General features: G+C 33.6%; 1 protein-coding gene across 1 annotated transcript; it reads right to left on the reverse strand.

Annotated features, from left to right (window-relative positions):
• Window positions 1-858: 858 nt before the first annotated feature.
• Window positions 859-12,951, reverse strand: LOC133688621 (uncharacterized). Its single transcript, XM_062108168.1, has 15 exons — window positions 12,783-12,951; window positions 12,501-12,680; window positions 12,320-12,371; window positions 12,108-12,215; window positions 11,406-11,490; window positions 10,053-10,107; window positions 9,390-9,788; window positions 6,781-6,840; window positions 4,877-4,975; window positions 4,674-4,784; window positions 3,621-3,692; window positions 3,393-3,509; window positions 2,657-2,806; window positions 2,207-2,307; window positions 859-1,452 (listed from the first exon to the last, which is right to left on the reverse strand). Exons 1-15 carry the CDS (start codon window positions 12,843-12,845, stop codon window positions 1,122-1,124), a joined length of 1,983 nt encoding a protein of 660 aa, XP_061964152.1. The 5' UTR covers window positions 12,846-12,951; the 3' UTR covers window positions 859-1,121.
• Window positions 12,952-20,511: the final 7,560 nt, after the last annotated feature.

The following is a 20,511-nucleotide window of genomic DNA, read 5'->3' on the forward strand; positions in this document are numbered from 1 at the left end:
ACCTACATAGACTTGTTCTTGAGTTGGACTAGTTAGAGTAGTGGTGCAGGTTCTTCCACAAATGTCCCAAGTCTGTTAATGAGATGGGGTGATATTGGTTTTCCTTACCCCTACACGGATGCTACATACTTGTCCACGAGTTAGATGAGTTGGGATGGTGTTGTAGACCTATCCACGAGTACTCTAAGCCTATCCACGAGCTAGGACGATTATTAGATATAATTACATTATATGTTATAAGAATTATGAATATATACATGGTAAGTTTAATTTTAATAAAATATTATGTTAATTATATGCATAATTTTGTTAATTAGAATTAAAAATATTATTTGTTGCTTACATGAATTGTATTTTTAGACTGGAAAACTAATTATTTAAATTATATGAATTGTGCTATTGTGATTTTTTTAGGCAGATAATTAATTGCTAAAAACCCTGCCTCTGAAAGTATCTCATCATCGAGTCACAATATTTTTTATGACTTGATAAAATATGTTAAATCCCTAAATGATTTTTGGATTATGATATTTTACCCACAAATTTTTTTTTACCATGATAGTCGGAAAATAACACTTTTTAAACAATCTGTATTTATTGAACATGGAGCCTGCTAGTTGTTATTGAGATTGAAGAGGTTGCAGATTAAATAATACATCTAAAATAAAGTGTGGTTTTTTATAATTCTATTTTTTATATATATAAAAAAAAGCGCCATCTTTTGTTCGAAGAAGAAAAGAAAACCATCACAATCAGCTGATTGGTACGCGTATGTTCACACATCCCTCCGAAAATGTCTCTTTCTACCACGAGAAGCTAGAAAGTAGATGATTTCACAGGAGAGACTGAACAGGAAGATGGAAACCCACAAACATCTCCCTCTCTGAGGGAAATGTGATTGATAAATAATAAAGTAACAAGAGGCGACTGTCAGTCCAGCCAAGTTATATACTCTCACGCAACAATACACATGATAATGTCATTTAAAGGAGGACAGCAAAATGGAGTTGATTGCTTGATTATTAACATTTTATTTCGAAAAAACAGCAATTATACACAGCTATTTGATGAAGAAAACAAAAAATAAAGCCGGTTATATCTTACCAATGAGAAGAACTGTATTACAGTACTTCATCATCTTGAGCATATAATAAAGCATTCTCATTCTCAGTAGGCAATGAAGGTGGAGTTCCTGGTGGGATGTGAGCAGCACCATTCTCACCAGCACATATGCACAGAGCCTCTGCATCTCTAAGAATTGCGTCAAGGTCAATATGGCCACTCAGCTCATTGATAAATTTCAAGAGCGTGTCAAAGTCCATGCGCTCCCCCATTATCTTCTTGCGGTATCGCTTCAAGATTGCAACACATACATACAGGTGCAGATGCTCAGACAAGTAGTGGGTCCACAACACCTCCCACAATCGCATTGTTTTCTTGTATTCAAATTCCCTGAAAATTTGGTAAATCATAGTGAGAAAAATAAAGCAATAACACCATATTTCCTTTGATTTCTAGCAATAAAGGAGCATAGTGATAGCGTTCGGATACTCAGGATACGAAAACATCACTGAATGTAGTTACTTGCACCATTGTGATTTGTTTTCTTCTCTTTTTTTTGTTTTGGATTTACACCATAGTGATGTTTGAGAATGATTTTCTCCATACATATCTCATCCCAAATCTGGTTTTCTATTAGTCACAAAAAAATAATGCATCTGCGTGTCTTGTCCAGCATGGTATTCTGTATCAATCTTCTCAATCAAGGAGAGGTCCCAGATGCTGTACTTTATTGTAAATATTCCCTTCTGGAATTTATTCGAAGCCAATACACTCAAGAAGTATTGCAAACTAGTAAATTATGTACCTTTCATCACTAACCCCAGCAAGCATCCGAGTTTTTTGAGACAATGATTATAGAATGCATGCAAGTATCTTCTTCTTGGTGAAACAACATTAGACTTGCTACTATAATTGTTTTAAATTGAAGCTAAACTGAACTCGCTGAAAATCAACATCAGTGTTGAGCATCTTATATATATATATATATATATATATTAATTAACTTTTATACGAGAAAAAAAAATTATATCCACTATACTATGTTTGTAATTGCAAAGGAAAAAAGGGCAGTGAAAGGGTATGCCAGCAGCTTCATTAAAAAGACAGAGCAGAAAAAAGAGGAACAAATATCCACTTATCTGACCTTTTAAATTGTATTAGAACCCAGCGGAAACAAAAGAAGTAATTCAAGCAGTCATTCTGCTTGAAATAGTTATGTAATGGGCAATCAAGCAACTCCACCAGCTGCGATAAGAATAGTAAAAGTTAGTTCAGTTTGTAACTGCAGCCTAACAAAACAATTTACTGAAAACCCAGCCAACACCTAACCTTTATCCAAAGCTATAACATCCCAAAAAAATGATTGTCTACCATTCACAATTTGATATTGTAAATTATACAGTGACACAAGACAGAAGATCATCAGAATTAATTAAGCCAGAAGGCCTTTGAATTTCACTAAAGAAGCAAACAGACTCTAAATTTAAGATGGGATATCGTTCAATAGATGAATTGTCAAAATATATATAAATTTCTGAGAAAAAAGAAAAGAAAAGAAAATAGATAGGCTTGTAGGGGGGATGGAGAGAGAGACCTTGGATAATGCAAAAAGCTGAGAGTGCATGCCATTTTGATCGCGATTAAAATTGGGTCCAAGACGTTCCATCAGTGCCACAAAACACCAAAACGATTCTGATTCATCCTCCATCACAAACAAAATTGGAGATAGTAAATCACTCATACCCTGAGAAAAAAAGGGCAAAGACATGAATATTCAGCATCCCCACTATACCCATTTCCCAAATAGGATGGAAAAGGGGCCTTGAATATATTCACTTGACATTTTATTTCCCAACAGGAAAAGGCAATTTTTAACCCACTCTTAGCTGTTTTCTGAACCTGGATGAGAGCATATGAGACAACACTAAGATAAACTGCAACTAAGAATTACTAAACTTATCCTCATTGAAACCATGTTGTTTATTTACAGTCCGCGTACCAGGATGAGAGCAAGTAACAAGGAATAACATAAAGTGCATGAAAAAGAATAGAAATGGAAGTACAATAAAAAGAAGAGTAGAAACAAAAGTATAGGTGGAAAGGACTAACAAGATCAAGCAGCTGCTAAGAACTAAAAGTTGCTAATTACAACAAAGTAACACCTCCCTGAATGCAATTATTGACATGCATTACAGTACTTCCAAAGTTACATTAATGCAAAATATAGAAATAGGCACCAAACAGGAAAACAAAAAAGACTCCATGATTGTCAGAAAGGATAACAAAAAGCATCTCCTTCAACAAAAAAACTGCAGAAATGAGGTAACTACCTGACAGTAACCAAGATCAAAGTTATAGAAGGAGTACGTCAACAGAATATCACGTAAGATATTCACATTTGGATTATCATCCCCATCATAGAAAGACAGCGCTCTATCAGTCCTCACCTTGAGCACACAACAAAACAGCTATTAGAATTAACTTAAATATATTTTAATTTGATGTCGTAAAATAAATAATTTAAAACTTGAAAACAGTAACAATAGCTTCATGCATACCACATCTTTGTCTATAAGGCCCTTCCTTTCCCTAAATTTTGTAAATCTCTTTGCTTGTTCAGTAGAGATACTCTGCAGGAGCAAAAAAAGGCGTGTATTAAGCCTCAGGAAACTTCTTCAAAGAAGATTAGAAGAATAGCAATGACAACTGTTAAAGATGATTGAAAGCACCTGCTGTCCTGACAGGGAGACCCAAACATAGTTATCGTACTTACGGTTTAACCTAACCTTAAAAATGTAATGTCAACTATTCCTAAATAAAACATTGTATTTTATGTGGGGAAAAAAAGAGTCAAAAATCAGATTAGAAAGTAGTTTTGCACTTTGGCCTAACAAGCAAAACTAATTTCAAGTGAAAGTACAAGCAATTAGGCTGAAAAACAGACAGACAACGAAATTTCATCTCCCTGGGTGTAAAAAGCAAAGATTTAGCCTAACACAGAGCTGGATAAAAAAATAAAATCCATGCATCTAACTCTGAATAGTTTGAGACTGAGTCTTAAGGTCTCTTTGGCCCCATGTGCTTGAAAGCAAAGCACTGTTTTTAGCTGATTATGAGAGACAGAAGGATGAGCTAGAAGCTTTTTCCCCCCTAAAGCATGGTTGAACCACACAAATACTCAGTTCATTTGAGTGTATGGTGCACTTAATCCGCCAAGGGATCACATATGATTGACAAAAGAAGTCTCAAAAGTTGCTCTTCTTGTTGTGCATTTTGTTCAGTTGGTTATTATAGTGAGAAAGTGAGACAATATGAAGGCAAATCACCTTTTCCATTCCACAACAATGCATTAACAATCATTGAACCTCATAGCAATCATATAAGCCAAACCAAGTGAAATGCAGGCAACAAAATAGCATGTTTCATGAAACAGTTGAAAGTAGAAATAAAAGCCCATGCAAAGAGGAAAAAAACACAAATTCAATCATCAACATGAAAGGGTGTCTAAAACCCAATCTTCAACAAGGAAGGGGGAAAAAACCTCCATGAAACATATCAGGCAGAAACATAAGCACACAGTGATGTGTGGAAAACTGAGAATTACAACAAACCTGCCATTGTTGTCTTACTGTCTCATACTCTGACTTTTTGGAAGACTTGAGGTATTCCCTCTCCGCATACGTTGAATCATAAGCATGATATCCCAGCAAAAATGGCCAGACCTATATTCATCATTGTTAATCCTAGGAAGAATAACATATTAAACCAAAGAATGTCTCATAAAACAGTCGTTTAATGATAGTAAACAACAAACCTCTCTGCGTGTTGTGTGCTCAACTCCACCATAGAATATTCTCTTTTTTAAGGCTTTTGAATCCATGACTCGCCCTTCAGAATCCAAGAAAGTAGCCCACTGAAAATACAACAAAAATTTGAAAACAAGAAGAACAGTTGTGGCATGTACATTCAATGTCTTGAGTAAAAAATCAGAATTAAGGGCCAAAGGACTGCAAAATCCATCTTCAATGCTTCAGCATATGAAATGAACAAATTTAAATCGATTTATGACAACAATAAATGGTTCCTCAGGGTGGATCTGTAACCCTTGAACTCACAAGGGTTTGGGCGTTTGGCATATGAACTTAAAACAATAAGATCGAGTAATAGCAATAAATGTCAAATCAGAGTTAAAAAAACCACAGCCATCCAAGGACTATCATTGTAACATGGCTTATACTACAAGGTTTACAGATGATACTTCAAATTAAATTGACTATGATGGGAAAACACATCCGGTTCAAGGACCGTTGCATACCCTAGTGTTAAATCAAAGAAAAATGTCAGCAGCAATTAAATCATGAGCCAACTCTTTATCAATCAAACTTTTACCCAGAAGATAATCATGATTATATTTTTGATTTAAGAAAACGCAAATTCTAAAAACACATAATGAGTCAGCATGTGTATAACATATTATGCACACTAGGGGTGAGCATTTTCAGTTCGGTCCGGTTTTCACCTTAAAAAATAACCGAACCAATTTTTTTTTACAAAAAAAAACGAAACCGAAACCGGTTCAAACCAACCAGTTTCGGTTCAGTTTGGTTCAGTTAATTGAAGGGAAAAACCAGAAAAAACCAGTTTCTACTAAGTTAATGTTCTCACAACATCCATGACAGTAGTCGCAACATGTTGTAGCAAACCAGCAACCTCGTAAATAAATCTGGGAAATGAATATATAATAGATCTACAGAAATCAAAAGAAAAGTTACTAGTTGCATTGAGCAATCTGATAAGTCTCAATATTGGTATGACAGCATTAACTTAGTAGAAGTTGCTGTATCACAGGACCAGTTAAGGATAGTGAAGTAATAATCTAGAAGCATGTTGAGATGAATCTCCTAGAACTCATGCATCTAATAGTGAGTGGCTGCATATGTCAGTCTGATTTAAAGAAACTGCAAATTAGAAACTACTTCTGAAATCTAGTACTCAAGAAAACAGGCTTTTAACATGACAAAAGGAAGAAAAAACAATTTTGAAAAGAGAATAGGCAGCATCAAATTTCTCATCCAACTCTTGGAGGAGCAAAGAACTTGAAGGAGCAACTGCTAGCTTTGATTTAGAGACATAAAGGTTGAGAGATGAAGATTTGATCGAGAGATTGAACAAGAGGGATGAGGTCGGAGGGAGCTGGGTTTGCTAGCGTTAGAAGAAGAAACTAAAAGGTAGATGGGTATGGAAAGCTATTTATAGTACCACCGGTTTTTTTATTTCTATTTGAACTGGTTTGGTTCATTTTATTCAGTTTCAGCCTTTAAAAACCGAAACCGGACCGAACCGAATTGTTTTTTTATTGGTTTAATCGGTTTTTTTCACGGTTCGGTTTTTTCTGGTTATCTAGGTTTAATCGGTTTTTTTGCTCACCCCTAATGCACACACCATCTACTTTTAAAATTGATACAGAGGAAGGTGAGCATGGGCACAGAATCAAAATAGAACCCCTTCAGGTAAAATGCCAAAAATAAAGGAGCATTTGGGTCAATTCAAGGAAGTGTCTGAGACCAAAATAAAAAGCAACAGCAGAAAAAACATTAAGAGTGCTGGAAATGAAATTATTTCAAATGAATTTGTGGGCAGTAACTTGACAGAAATTCATATTGACAGATTTATCATTAAAAATGATAGAGAATTTATCTTCAGGAAAAAAAGCCTGACCTCTTCTGACCCCAAGGGTGGCTGTCGTGGTTTTCCCCATACAAGTGTCATTTTATCGAACTGCCATACAGAAGTGGGGAAAAGAATTAATCTCACATCCAAAAATAAGAACAATATTTATATATTGATCAACACAGGAAAAAAATCCACAAAACACAGTTTAAATCATCCCAAGAAAATCTTTATCATCTTCAATTTCTTAATAGAAACGCTAAATCAAGTAGTTAGCAATTACAGTGCTTTTCTTCTGTGGCATTTAATATCCTAAAGGAAGCACTGAAATCACATGGCAGGAAAAGTTACACACCATTAAGTACATGGAGATCTACAATCTAACTTTTTTAAAGCAAGTGAAGAAAATGAAAAGAACAAGCATGCATAAGGGCACACTCAGTTCTTGTTTTGATCCTTGAGTAGGATCAAGATATGAAATCTGAGATGCTACCGTGTCAAACCCCTCAAATGTAAGACTCGCTTATGTTTAGGGCTTCTACTTTAACAACCAACAGATGCGAAGTTGATGTATTTTAATGTAACAATTCTCAGATTTAATTCAACTAGCAGCAATCACCTGGATATGACTAAATTTTCTGATCTACGATCAAAAGACAGCAGAATTGCTCCAGTCATGAGCTTTTTTTATTAACTAGAAATTCATGTTTTTCTTAAAAGTATTTGGGTGGGTGACTAGGATTAGAAGTTCTGTTTAAGGGTTCAATCTAAGGCTGGGGTTAGAGATCTTATTCTAGTATAAATAAGCCGTAAGACAAAATTACTGCCATCATATTATTCCTTTCATCAATGAATTTCAGAAACTTGATGTTTTTCTTAAACACTATAATAAAATACCTAGTTCTAAATTCTTTCTCACTTATGTCGGCTTATGTCTGCTGATCTGTTGCTGTGTTTCCCTCTTAACTACATCAGGGAAGATGTTCTATCATAATAATTCCCAAAATCAAGTCATATACTGACACAATGCACCCAAATAAAAAATAAAATGGGGACTTAAGACTTTGCAAAGCAATGGAAGCAGCATCAATATCGTAATGCTTGGAAAACCAATTTTCCCACTCTTCCAACCCCGCCTTGTGTATATTCCAATATTTTTCATGACCAGCACCTTACATCTCTACTATGGATCCATAACCCCCAACTACCACATTCTTATTCCAACTTCATGTAAGAACAATCAAGAAGGATGGCATGTCACATGAATAATACAGTGCCGGTACGTTAAAGAACATATTGTTTTGAGTCGATGTGATTCGTATTGAGCTCAGTTGCTGTAATTTGTATTGAGCTCAGTCAATGTGCTTTTTTTGTAGATGAGTCATAAAGGAGAAATGGAAAAAAGAAGAGACTTTTCCAGATATTATGGGTAGAATACCATCTCCCATTGATATATTTTGTGAGCTGATAATCACTACGGGAGAGCAGAGAAATGAACTAGACACTAAATTAAACCATAAAGGCTCCTTCTATACCTCCTTAGAATTGATTAGCTCAAAAGTTCCCACATTTGTGTCAGCCTCCTCACCATGATCATGTTTCCTACATATGATTGTCTGTTTAAAAAGAATGGAGGTCTGCATCAGACGACACTGGAATAGAAGTTCAAATTTTCCCAGCCAAAATAACTCGAAGCCTGAATTGAACCAGGAGGATAAAGCTCTCGATCTTTAAATATGATACTTCCACTGACAAAACACTACTAGCCGGTAAGTGATATGGTGAGAATTTGGCACAATCAAACTTATCCCAGTAAAAAGTTCACAAAAGGTGTCTGGCTCCCAAGAAAATCTTATGTTTACCACATTCAAGATAGCTTCTTTGATAGATTTTATAACTAATTAAATACATGAAAAATACCACCCATTTCCAACAAGTCCCCATGGATAAAACACTAGCCTACTGAAAATGATTAAGCTAGCCCCAATAGCTTGACTGGTAAATGGCGGATTCAAATCATTATTCATGCTATTACTAAAAACTTAATGGTAAGCCTGCAGGTCTAAACTAGTCTTTGTGAACTTCCAATGCATCGGGCACTACACCAGTCAGTCACGCCCTTCTTTTTTAAAATACAATATATTATTGAGAGAAAGAATCGGTTGCACCATTCCATTTGCTAGTTAACACAATCAGCATGGCTTATAAAAAATTTCCTCAACACAAAAAGAGGATGAAAGAAACAGAAAAAAACAAAACAAGAACAGAAAATCGATACATTAAATTCAAAAGTTGCAAGTAAATTCTGCATGGTTAGATTCACACAAAAGTGAAAAAAACAAAATGTTCAGCAACATACACTGTCAAAAAACCTATATGCAAAAGCCCAACAATGGCATAACTAAACTGCAAGTTAGATATAGAGTACCAAATGGCAAATATCTATGCCAATCCCAGTTTCAAATGCATTTGCAAACCTAATGATGATGTGCACATTAAGGGTTATGTTCAAATGAGAAGTGAATATATTATGAAGTGTACATCCAATGTGTTAAAAATATATTAGCTTTTAGAAGCAGGACACAGCAAAACCAAAAATTTAATTAAACTCCAGAGGGTCCCAAAAAACTAATAGATTTGAAATAGAAAATGGTTACCTCCAGAGGATCTGAGGGAACAGGACCTTCCTCGAGAGCTATCTCTGCATCCATGGATGGCTTATGGGGGACATCAGTGAGAGAGTAGCTAGAACTTTTCCTTTCTACAGCACCATAGCCATTGCTATTACTTTCTCGAAATAGTTGTGAACTTGTGTCCCGAGCAAATTTGGTCACAAGAGAGAATTTTTCCAATACATGGATCGTAAGATCTCGAGCAGGATCATGACTCTTATGCTTCTGCCTCCCAGGATTTTGAGAAGGCCTAGGAATTTCATCACGGATAGAGTCACCGATCCTCTCTTGGAGTTCACAAGATGAAGATTCACCACCATCTGAAACGGATGCAGATGGTCCACTTGCAATATAAACAGGCAACTCTAAAGAGGACAAGGTTTTCTGCAAAACCCAGTTAAAACCCATTAAAAGAAAGAAAGAAGACAAAGACAAAGTGAAATGTAAGAACATGGCAACCAAACATATCAGGATCTAGATCAATTCAAGGGATAGGCCTGGAAACATATCAGAAATGACCGAGATTGGACAACCTAGAAGAAAGCAATGCCTAATGCAAACCAACATCTAAAAGCAATATTTGCAATTGAAAGTGACTGATTACCAGTTATCTAAAAAGAGAGAGAATAGAGAACCGTTCATGCACACCTGCAGGGGATTTTGAAAATCATTCACCAGAAATACATTTGCATCTTCCAATGATCTGTAAATGTGATGTACAGCAACAAGATTATAGAAATAGCATCTCTAATGATAAATAAGATCCAGATATATGTAAGAGCAAACAAGTTTAAGGACGTCGTCATATACAAATTAATCTTATAACTGAAAAATATCCTGAAATGCACAACCAAAAGACGTGACGACGATTAAAATCGTGGGGCCTTTCTGGGAGAAGGCACTTCTGCTCTACTCTTCTTCTTTTTTTTCACTTAATTCTTTTGAAGGATGTCTCAGTCTCTAAGGTGTAACTAGGTTCCCTTCCACCATAAAAAATAATAATAAAAAAAAAACGAGCACTTAATCTAAAAGAATGCATTAAACCTGACTTAACAGCACAGTTCATATAAAGTGTCATGCTCGATGCCACGCTCATGCCAAACAACATTCTTCTGTTATTTAAGTTGAAAGGGAAAAAAAAAAGAGCAAAGGGGCAACAAAGAAGCATATAGAAAGTATGTAGAGGACTGAACAAGTACAAAAGAAAACGTGCAACAATGAGAGGAAAAATTGCAAGAAACCCAGCTCCCAAAAGAAACGAGTACTTATAAGACCCCAGAAGAAAGAGAAAAAACCAGCAAACCAAAGAAATCCCTAAGATTGTGACCAAAACAGTTCTTTTACATCAACCTTTGTACTAAAAGTTTTAAACCCTCAAAAGTATAATCATTTCTCTCATATCAGAAACTCTACGCAAGACATGACAGGACAAACTTCATGCTGCTACCCCTTCCCTATGCTTTTTAAACTTACCTTTCCAAACAACAATGTTTGCAGAACGAAGCAACAAGTCACCGATAAACTGATTATTTTCTTTTCTTTCTCTCTCTTTTTTTCCTGTCATAAACAGGCTTAAAAGAAAGAGAACCGATAACCCCACCATCCAACCCATTTCTACAAGGAGAAACGATTCCATGAGGCCAAAATTCCATTTGGCCATAGCCCAAGTAAGGCCAGGCTTAGTCCTTGTATCTTACCAAGCAAGGTCTTCACTTAATCCTTGTCAAATTTCGAGAATAACCTTACAGCCTTTCTTACCACAAAGCACAAAGAGATTAGGAAACAAGGCACCAAGGATAAAAAAATGAAATCAGTGGTCAATTCTAAATGTAAAATGTTCCCCATGTGAAGCATAAATAAATGTAACTTCAATATATTAGAGATGCTCTTATAATATCTAAATATGCATCTTTATAATGTAGGTATTTATAGATAGACAGGAAGAGGTAGAGGAAGAGAATCTCAAAATAAAAGGAGTTGCAGACTAAATCAGTAGCCAACCTCACAATAAAAACATGTTGCTTTATTGTAGCAAGGAACTCTTTGACTCCTCCATTGTAGAAGTAAAGTTGAGGAAATGCGAGTCCTGCAAAACACCTCCATTTTAAAAATGAGGAGAAATAAAACCAGGTATCGATGGATTCAATTTTAAACCCCAAAACTCATAATCATCAACATAGAACACAAATACACCAACCAAACAACAGTGACTAGAAGTAGAAATAATCACCTCGAAATAAAATTAAACAAGATGAATAAAAATAATAGCTCATAAATAGATACAAATATTATCATACCTTGATAAAGTAAAAATGTAAATAAAATAAAGCTATTCTCCTCAATACAAATGTCACAAAAAAAAAAAGAGGCCACACAATAAAGATTGCCATTACAAAGTACCAAATTCTTCATAATCTCATTTCACTCATCTTCATTAATGCCTCCCAGTAATTTCATAACAACATCAATCCGTAACAAAGTGAGAAATCCATGAAAAAATATGATGCTTGGGATCTGACATATATCGTACATCAATGCTACAAAAGTTCTATCAACTAAAACATTAGCCATTTCTTAGACTAAAATTATTCAAGCATTTAATGATCTTTATTCACTTGTTAAAAGCAGCTTCGGGCATTTAAAAACTCTAAATCCACTATCACTTAATAATACAGCCTCCATGAAAGGAAAAAATATATATACCTGATGACAAAACAACAATTATGTACTGCCACCCAAGGGTAGGAGTACGTCGACGAATAGACCGCACATCCGTAAAAGGCACAGCCCTTATGGTGTAAAGATTTCTATCTACAAAAACAAAACCACACCAACAATTTCACCGACCATATCACATTCACTCCAGTATATTATAACACTCTTAATTCAACAAATTAACAGTTCAGAAACACAACCTCTCTCCGACAGCCTCGCATTCGTACTCTGCCCTTTGTACGGAATCCACGTCTACCATAACCACAAAAATATCCACGTTTTAGCATAAATTCGCTAGACAATTACATTAAAACACAGAGAAGAGAAAAAGATGATTAATAAACTGATTTAAAGAAAAGGAAGAGAACCTAATTTATATACCATAAAAAGAGAAGAGCCTTGCTTGATGAGCTTCAACCGACCACTAATTCTCTCAGACGCATACTGAGTGGGATGAATCGTCACGTTATCTTTCAAATACACAATTTCTGCTCCTTCCGGTAAGCTCGACGAAGTGCTCCTTCCGCTATCGCTCCTCGTTATCATCATACTCGCCGATCCCTAAATCAAAATAACATAAGAAAAACCTAAATATTAAATGAAAGAATTTTTGTGAATTGAATTGAATTTAGTGGAAATGTGAGTGATTTATTGATACCGTACCTGTTGAAGAGAGGCAGCGTAATCAGCGTCGTCTGATAAATCGTGAAGCTCTGGTTCTTGCATGGTTGCTATTGGTTAGGGATTTGAGAGAGAGGGGTAAGGGGGATTTTTTATTTTTATTTTTTGCTTAGGGAGGAAGGAATATAAGATTTGGAGGGAGAGAGTGGTACTTTCGCGAGAGAGAGTGTTCTATTGCATTGAATTGGGAGAAGGAAATGTGGGCCCGTAAACAGACTGGGCTGATGATGAAAAATGATAAAAAAATAATTGAGGAATAAAAAAATTACTCGGTTTCACACTTTCATTAATTTTTATTTGAGAAAAAAATCCACGGAGTTTAAAGAGAGATTGTTTGGTATTTTCCATGTAATGTTCATTCTCTAAGATCCTTTTTGATAAGCTAATAAGGTTGATGGTGTCTAGAAAATCTAAGTAATTTATAAATAAAATTTATATGTTGGATAATTAATTAATATTTTAGTTTTAGTAAAAAAAAAATTTAACCAAAATAGTTAGCACCAGGTGCCAGGAATGTCAAGGTGATCAGTGGTTGATACCTATAAAAAGTTTTCTTTAGTGTATTTAAGGATTTTTTAATGCTTAAATAAATATGTTTTTTTGTATAGAAAAGGCCATGATATTCTACTGAGAGAATGAAAATAAAATATGCAATAAGAATGGAGATTGTGAGCTTTCTTCGTCGAAGGATTTATAGGGTCTTTATATCTTATGAGTCTTATTCTTTTATAGAAAGGAGGGGTTGCAATGTCATCTGCCTTGATGGGATTAACTAGAGAAAATTTTCCTGACACCTACATTAAAAATATATCAATATCTTTTACACGTCATTAATGAAGGATAAGTAAATGGTCTTTTTGAAGACTTTTATACACCTAGAGGTATAGAGAGAAGAATACCATTGACCTTAACATTTTATGTTAAAGGTTATAAGACAAAACAAACAGAGTTTTATGGTCTAATTTGGGGCCTAAAAAGATCATTAGTTTTACATTCATCTGGGCTTGACGAGATGCTGAGCCTAGGGATGTCAAGTCTGACAGCCTATTGAACCTACATGTACATGGGTTCAACACGTAGCTGAGCCCAAAAATGTTGGGTCTTACAACTCATTGGACCCACATGTACATGGGCTCAGCGTATAGTTGGACATAGGGATGTTGGGTCTGGCAACTTGCTAGACCCATGTGTACCTGGACTTAGCACGTAACTGATCTCATGAATATTGGGTATGGCAGCTTGTTGGACTCACGTGTATCTCGGCTTAGCGCGTAGCTAGGTCTGGGGTGTTAAATTTAACAACTCGTCAAACCTACATGTAATTGGGCTCAACGCATAGTTGAGCCTAGAGATGTTGGGGCTGACAAACCCACACGTACATTAGCTTAACACGTAGTTAAGTTTAGAGATGTTGGGTCATCACCCTGCCTTTGGTCCTTTTTTAAAACATGGATTTTAGGGGGAAAATAACATGTATAAAACACGTTGATCTATTAGTGGCCCCTTAAATCTTTGGGTATTTAATACGCAATGATTTTTAAATGTTATCAATTTTAATGAAAATCTTTTTACTTGAGAGACTTTTTACCTTTCCCATAAGATTTGTTTTTGTAGAACTATTGGGATTTTTTTATGGCCATGTGTCTCGTCTTTATTTGAAGGAAATGAATAGATGGCCTATCTTTTTAAAAAAGGGTTTTCCTTGGAAAATAAAATGACGGTGTGCATTCAATGTAGTAATTGAATAGACTTTTAAGGATATAAAATGATATGAAAGGTTGTTTATCCAATGGTGAGGGAGAAAAAATTTTATTTTTTATAACCCTAGTCGTTCTTACCTCTATCTTTTTTTTTACTTTCACTCTCTGTAATTTATGAAAAGCTTTGCCGAAAAAGCCTGAGCCACCTTTGTTTTAATCTGGGAAGAAACTGTTATTCTAGGTATTTTCCATCAAAGACTTCTTTTTTTTTCTTTGCTCTAAACAGAAATGGTCCCAAAAGAAGTTAGATTTGTCCCTAGAAACAGGGACATTGTTGCTTTCAAAGAGGAATTCAGTTTTCAACTTGAGACTAGGGGGAAAAGTAGGGGATAAGGATCCATCAAACTGGGCCTTAGAGTTAGAAAGGGTAGAACCCCAACATCCATATCTAGTAAGGGGAGAGTTGTTCTCCCCACAGGAACTTTTTCCTCGATGCTATTAGAGAACCTCATGGGAGAGAAAGGCTACTTCAGGCCCCCATGGATAATACCCTTAGCATTATCGGGGTGGAGGACATAAATTTTATTAATGGTCAGCATGCATAAGAGTACATAACTTACATACCTGCCGAGATTAAGCATATCAGTCAACCGAGTTTGGGTTCTGCCTAAGGTCATTTTGAAATTGCAGCCCCCTTTTGTATGTATGTGTTGGGGTATATCTTCTCTCTTTAAGGATTTGTGAGGGAAGTTTTTAGATATTTCTAATTAAATCCAGGTCAACTGCATCCTAACATGTGGATAATCTTATTCGTCTTCGATAAGTTTTTTAGACTCATTGGAATCGAGCCCATAGTTAATATTATTAAGATATGTTACCATCTAGTCGCTAGTACTAATGGTGACAATGACATGCATTAGTTTTTTTTACCTTCACCATTAGACCCATATAAGCTATGAAGGGAACCATACAAAGAAAACTTGCTCATGTCAAAAAATAAATGGGAAGGTGATTGATAATAAGGTATAATAGGTCAATCATCTTCATAGATAGGATACAACATATATAGAGTTGTTCCTACTATTTGAGAGCGTCTCCCCCTGTAGTTAACAGTAAACCTCATTTGAGTTCGAATGAGGAGAAAACATGAGTTGTATTGGCATTAATCTCAACTGAGTACGAAGTCAATAGGATGGCCAGAGGGCTCTATCAGGCCTTGCTACAAAGTATGCAGCTTCATTTCCTTTTATTTTTGTTACACCTAAGTTCACTGCTAACTCTGTTTTTGTGCAAAACTAACAGTTGAAAGAGAAGAAGACACTTCAGTAAAGTTTGCAAATAAGAGTTCACAGAGAGGGTTTTTATCTCTTAACTTGAGTGAAAGTGAGACCAAAGAAGAGATAGAAAGCAACCCTATCATAGCAGATGAACTCCCTATCCTTGAGGACACAATGATGAAAACCAAAACTCTTATAGAAATAAAAGCTAGGGGTAGTTATACTCCCCTACTCAGGGGTCAAACAAATCTAACCCCCCCATCTTGAAGTGATTGTGGATGTTGTTGCTTGCTTTAAAAGAAATATGGTCTTTACCTCTATGATAATTGATGTTTAAGCTTCGACTATAGAGGTTCATGTAGTGCATTCCTCCTACCTTAACTTCTAACTTTATTTGGAGAGGTTACAACAATTGAGCCCTCTACTTATGTTGTTCTTAAAGAGACTGATTTTAAGGATGTTTTTGTTGACCTCACTTTTAAATGAGATCCTTTCAGTTTCCCCCATATTAACTAGTGAGGAGAGATAACTCATGGAGATTGTTGTTAATGGAAGGTTAGGCTTTGAGAAGACCGGCCTTGAGGTAGTGATACTGTTGGAGAGGATCCTCTCCATTCTATTAGGCATCTCAATGATGTCTAAAGAGTGTTATAACCTTCATTTGTCCTTAATTAGACAAATAACATTTAATGTAAGGAACTTTCTTGTTTTTCTTTTTTGTTTGGTTTTATGACTATTATTCATAACACTTGTTTTTGGAAGACATTTATAATAGACATCAATTCTAAAAGGCATTGGATGTTCGAGAGGAACCGCATAAAAGAGGTCATTACCAAACATAGAGCAAACCAGACTACCTTCTAACAACTAAAGGAAGAGAAAACTATTGTGAAGGCCAAACTGAGGAACCTCAATGTGGCTTATTCATCACAAAAGGAATAGATATAAGGCGTTATTCTTCAGTTAGGCTTTACTAATAAACTGCTTTAGGACATTTATAACCAAGTGGATATCTTGAAACAAGAGATCCTTAAGGTGAAGGCCACCTAAGATGGTTTGAAGGCCGAGCTTCTTACTGCCAGGGAAAAAGCCCAAAGTTCTTGGGGATAGCTGAAGGCTTTGAGAAACTCTTTTAAGGAGTTCCAGGAATTTTTCGGAGGGTATGCATCTTTGTCCGAGACGGTTGAGGATAAGATCTTTCTTGTCATATCCACCCTATATTTCTTCAACCAATTAATGGAAATACAGGTGGACTTCAGTGTTACTTGCCATTCAGTCCTGGTGCTTGATTTTACATATGTGTTCCTTATTGGAGTTGCTACTCCCTAACATAGAAAATATCTAGTTGAGGATCCTAAGCTAGATAGTTAAGCCTCCATTCTTCATATCCTTTCCCGTAGACAACCCTGGTCTTGTAGGGTTTATCCATGTAATATTTTTCATTATGAAATTGGTTTTTACTTTTCATTTCTATATTGACTTGTGCAATCTATGTGGGTCTAACACCCCTGGTAAAAAAAAGATCTAAAGCCCTGATAAAAAGTTTTGAAATTTTAAATGGGTCATACACCCATACTTAGAAAAATATTAAGGGAACTCTCTATGCAATTTGTATTGGTCTTACACCCATAGTAAACATTATATGCAGGGTCTAAAAACCCTTAGGAAATTGTTAAAAAACTTGTATTGATCTAATACTAATACTTCAAAAAATATTTATCAAATCTTGATAGGAATCAAGTTTTGAATTTTGCCTAACCTCAATAGGATTTATCCCTTGCTTAGAACCAAGAAGAAATATGGGTTGCAAACATATTTTTATATTCCTTTAGGCTACGTTGTATATGAGTTTGGAGTTGCCATAAGCTAAGTATCTTGCATTGCTTTTAATTGTTAAATGTGGAAATGGAGTCTCATTTATGAATTATTTTCCAACTTTCTATAAGTATTCGTTGAAATATAGTTGTTAAAATATAGTTATTGAGAACATATTGTTAATATAGCCATTGAGTATATGTTTATTAAATATAATCAATTTATTATTTGAATTTTAATCGATTTAAATAATAATAATAATAAAATATACATAACTCTCTATTAAAAAAAATGAATGTGATAATAATTTTTAAAAAACTAGTTAAAATACTCTTTTTTATATAAAAATATTTTAGCTAAAATTTAGCTAGAAAACAAGTAAGAAGATGAGCGTGATATTTGACAAATTTATCTTAATACATAGTAAAATTTATATAAAAAAGAAAACAATTGTCTGATAATATTTGACAAAAAGACGGAAAACAATTTATGAGTGTGTGTCTATGTCTATATATCAATTTTAGTTTTCCATGCGACAAAGACGTCATCCTCATCCTCATTTGCATAGACTTGAGAGGAAAACTTGTCTTTATTATATCATCTTAACGGATGATTTTTGCCAAATCTTGTGAAGAGTATACTAGTTAGGTACCGTGTTATCTCGCAGATTAATTTTTTTTAGCATAAAAATTAAAAAATATTATTTTTATCTGTAAAGCTAGATTCAAGAATTCTAGTCTAGTTACAATATTTTATCTAAAAATAATATTTATAACATTAATTATAATACTAATAGTAATATTTATAATATAAATAATAATATTTATAATATTAATAATAATACTAAACTTGTGATTCAAGTTTTTATAATTTTTTATCTTTTAAAATTAAATTTATAGTTTTTTTATAATAATAATTTTTAAATTTTTTTTATTAATAATAATAGTAATAATAGTAATAGTAATAGTAATAATTATTATTATTATAAACTTGAATCTGGATTAGTTTTCCATGCGAAAAAGACGTCATCCTCGTCCTCATCCTCATCTGCCAAATCTTGTGAAGAGTATATTAACGGATGATTTTTGCCAAATCTTGTGAAGAGTATATTAGTTTGATTTTTGTCTTATGCTGCGGGATACAACAATTTTTTCTCAATGCAGAAAGAGGTATACGGGCATTATTAATGGATTTTTTTATTATCAAGATAAAATCTAAATAAAAACTATAAATTTTATATACGTGTTCAATAAAATAAATAAAAAGTTATTATATGTCAATAAACAAAAACAAATTTATTTACTGTAATAGACAATCGAGTTGTAAAGTTAAGATACAAATATTATTTATTAAAAAAAAGGATATGAATTTTTTTTTCAGTTTGAAATTAAGTTTTTATGGTTTTAATTAGTTTGAATCAATAAAATTAAATTTTATTTTATCAAATTAAGAATTAATTCAATATCAAAACTTATTCTTAATATTGCGAGAGCCCTCCTATAAAACCAATTGAAACAAAACATTAAATTCAATCCCAAATCAACTTAGGAGATGTTTGATAGTGTTGTAGCGGTTGCTTTTTAAAGTGTTTTTTCACTCGAAAATGCAACAAAATAATTTTTTTTTTATTTTTTTAAATTATTTTTGACATCAACACATCAAAACAATTTAAAAATAAAAAAAATCATAAAACGCGGGTTGCACCACAACCCCAAGTAACCCCAAACAACCCCATATGAAAGGGTTAAATTGAAAAAAATAAAAAAAATCAAGTGATAAAAAAATTAAAGAAAAAAAAAACATTATGGTGGATTATATCCTTCTCCTATGATATTTTTTTCATTTATCCTGTGTTACCTTGCATATTTATAATTTCAGATATCATTTTATTGTTTACTAGTAATTAATTTTGAGAAAATAAACTACAATTATTAAGTGAGAACAAAAATAATTCAATTAAAAAAAATATGAAAGAAAAAAATTCAAAGTGATTCGTTGTTCATAGGTTTCCATCCCCATTTTCTTTATGTTTTTTTATAATAATTTGGTAATCTCTAACTATAAAAACCACTCAAGATAAAGGTTGTCAATTCTATTTTGGTAGGTGTTTTGTTTTTTCAATTGAAATAGAATGTTTCAGTTTCGAAGTGTTTCAGGGGTTATATATATATATATATATATATATATATATATATATATATATTCAACAAACATAATTCAAATTCAAGATAAATTAATTATAAATTATGCAATACAAACACAATGCCAAACAAATATAATTTTAAATTTTAAAATATTTCTAAATAGTCAAAATTAAATAGATCTTTAACTTAAAGTAATTCAACTTAAATAAAATATTAAAAGATTATGAAAGTAAAATGTTTTAACACAAATATTTTAAATATAAAGTTAGGTTAATGTTATCAAGGCTAATGAAATCTAAAGCATCCCTTATTTTGCTCAAATTCCTACAAAGTATAAACATGAAAAAAACAACATGAATATAAACCATATATATTAGTGATAAATTTAATTTTATAAAATTAATATCATTGTTAATGAAAATAGTAATAATAATTTTCAATATTATTATTAATATCATTGTTATTGAAAATAGTAATGAAAAAGAGCTTTTCATACTTGAATGATTTAATTAATTAAATTGAACAATGTTCAATTTGATTCAATGGCTTTTCAAGAGCAGAACGGAACATATGGAATGGAACTAGAACGTTCCGGCTGAAATTTAGCCGAAAAATCCGGAACGGATCAAGATTTAAAATGAGATGAAAATTATTCCGTTTTGTTTTGTTTTTTGAATTGGTATGAAATATTTCGGCCATTTTAGGAGAAACGAAATATAATTGACAACCTTGCTGAAGACAAATTGCTACGGAAAAAAAGCTTGATTTGAATATA

This window comes from Populus nigra, chromosome 3 (genome assembly GCF_951802175.1).
Source record: "Populus nigra chromosome 3, ddPopNigr1.1, whole genome shotgun sequence".
Classification (NCBI taxonomy): domain Eukaryota; kingdom Viridiplantae; phylum Streptophyta; class Magnoliopsida; order Malpighiales; family Salicaceae; genus Populus; species Populus nigra.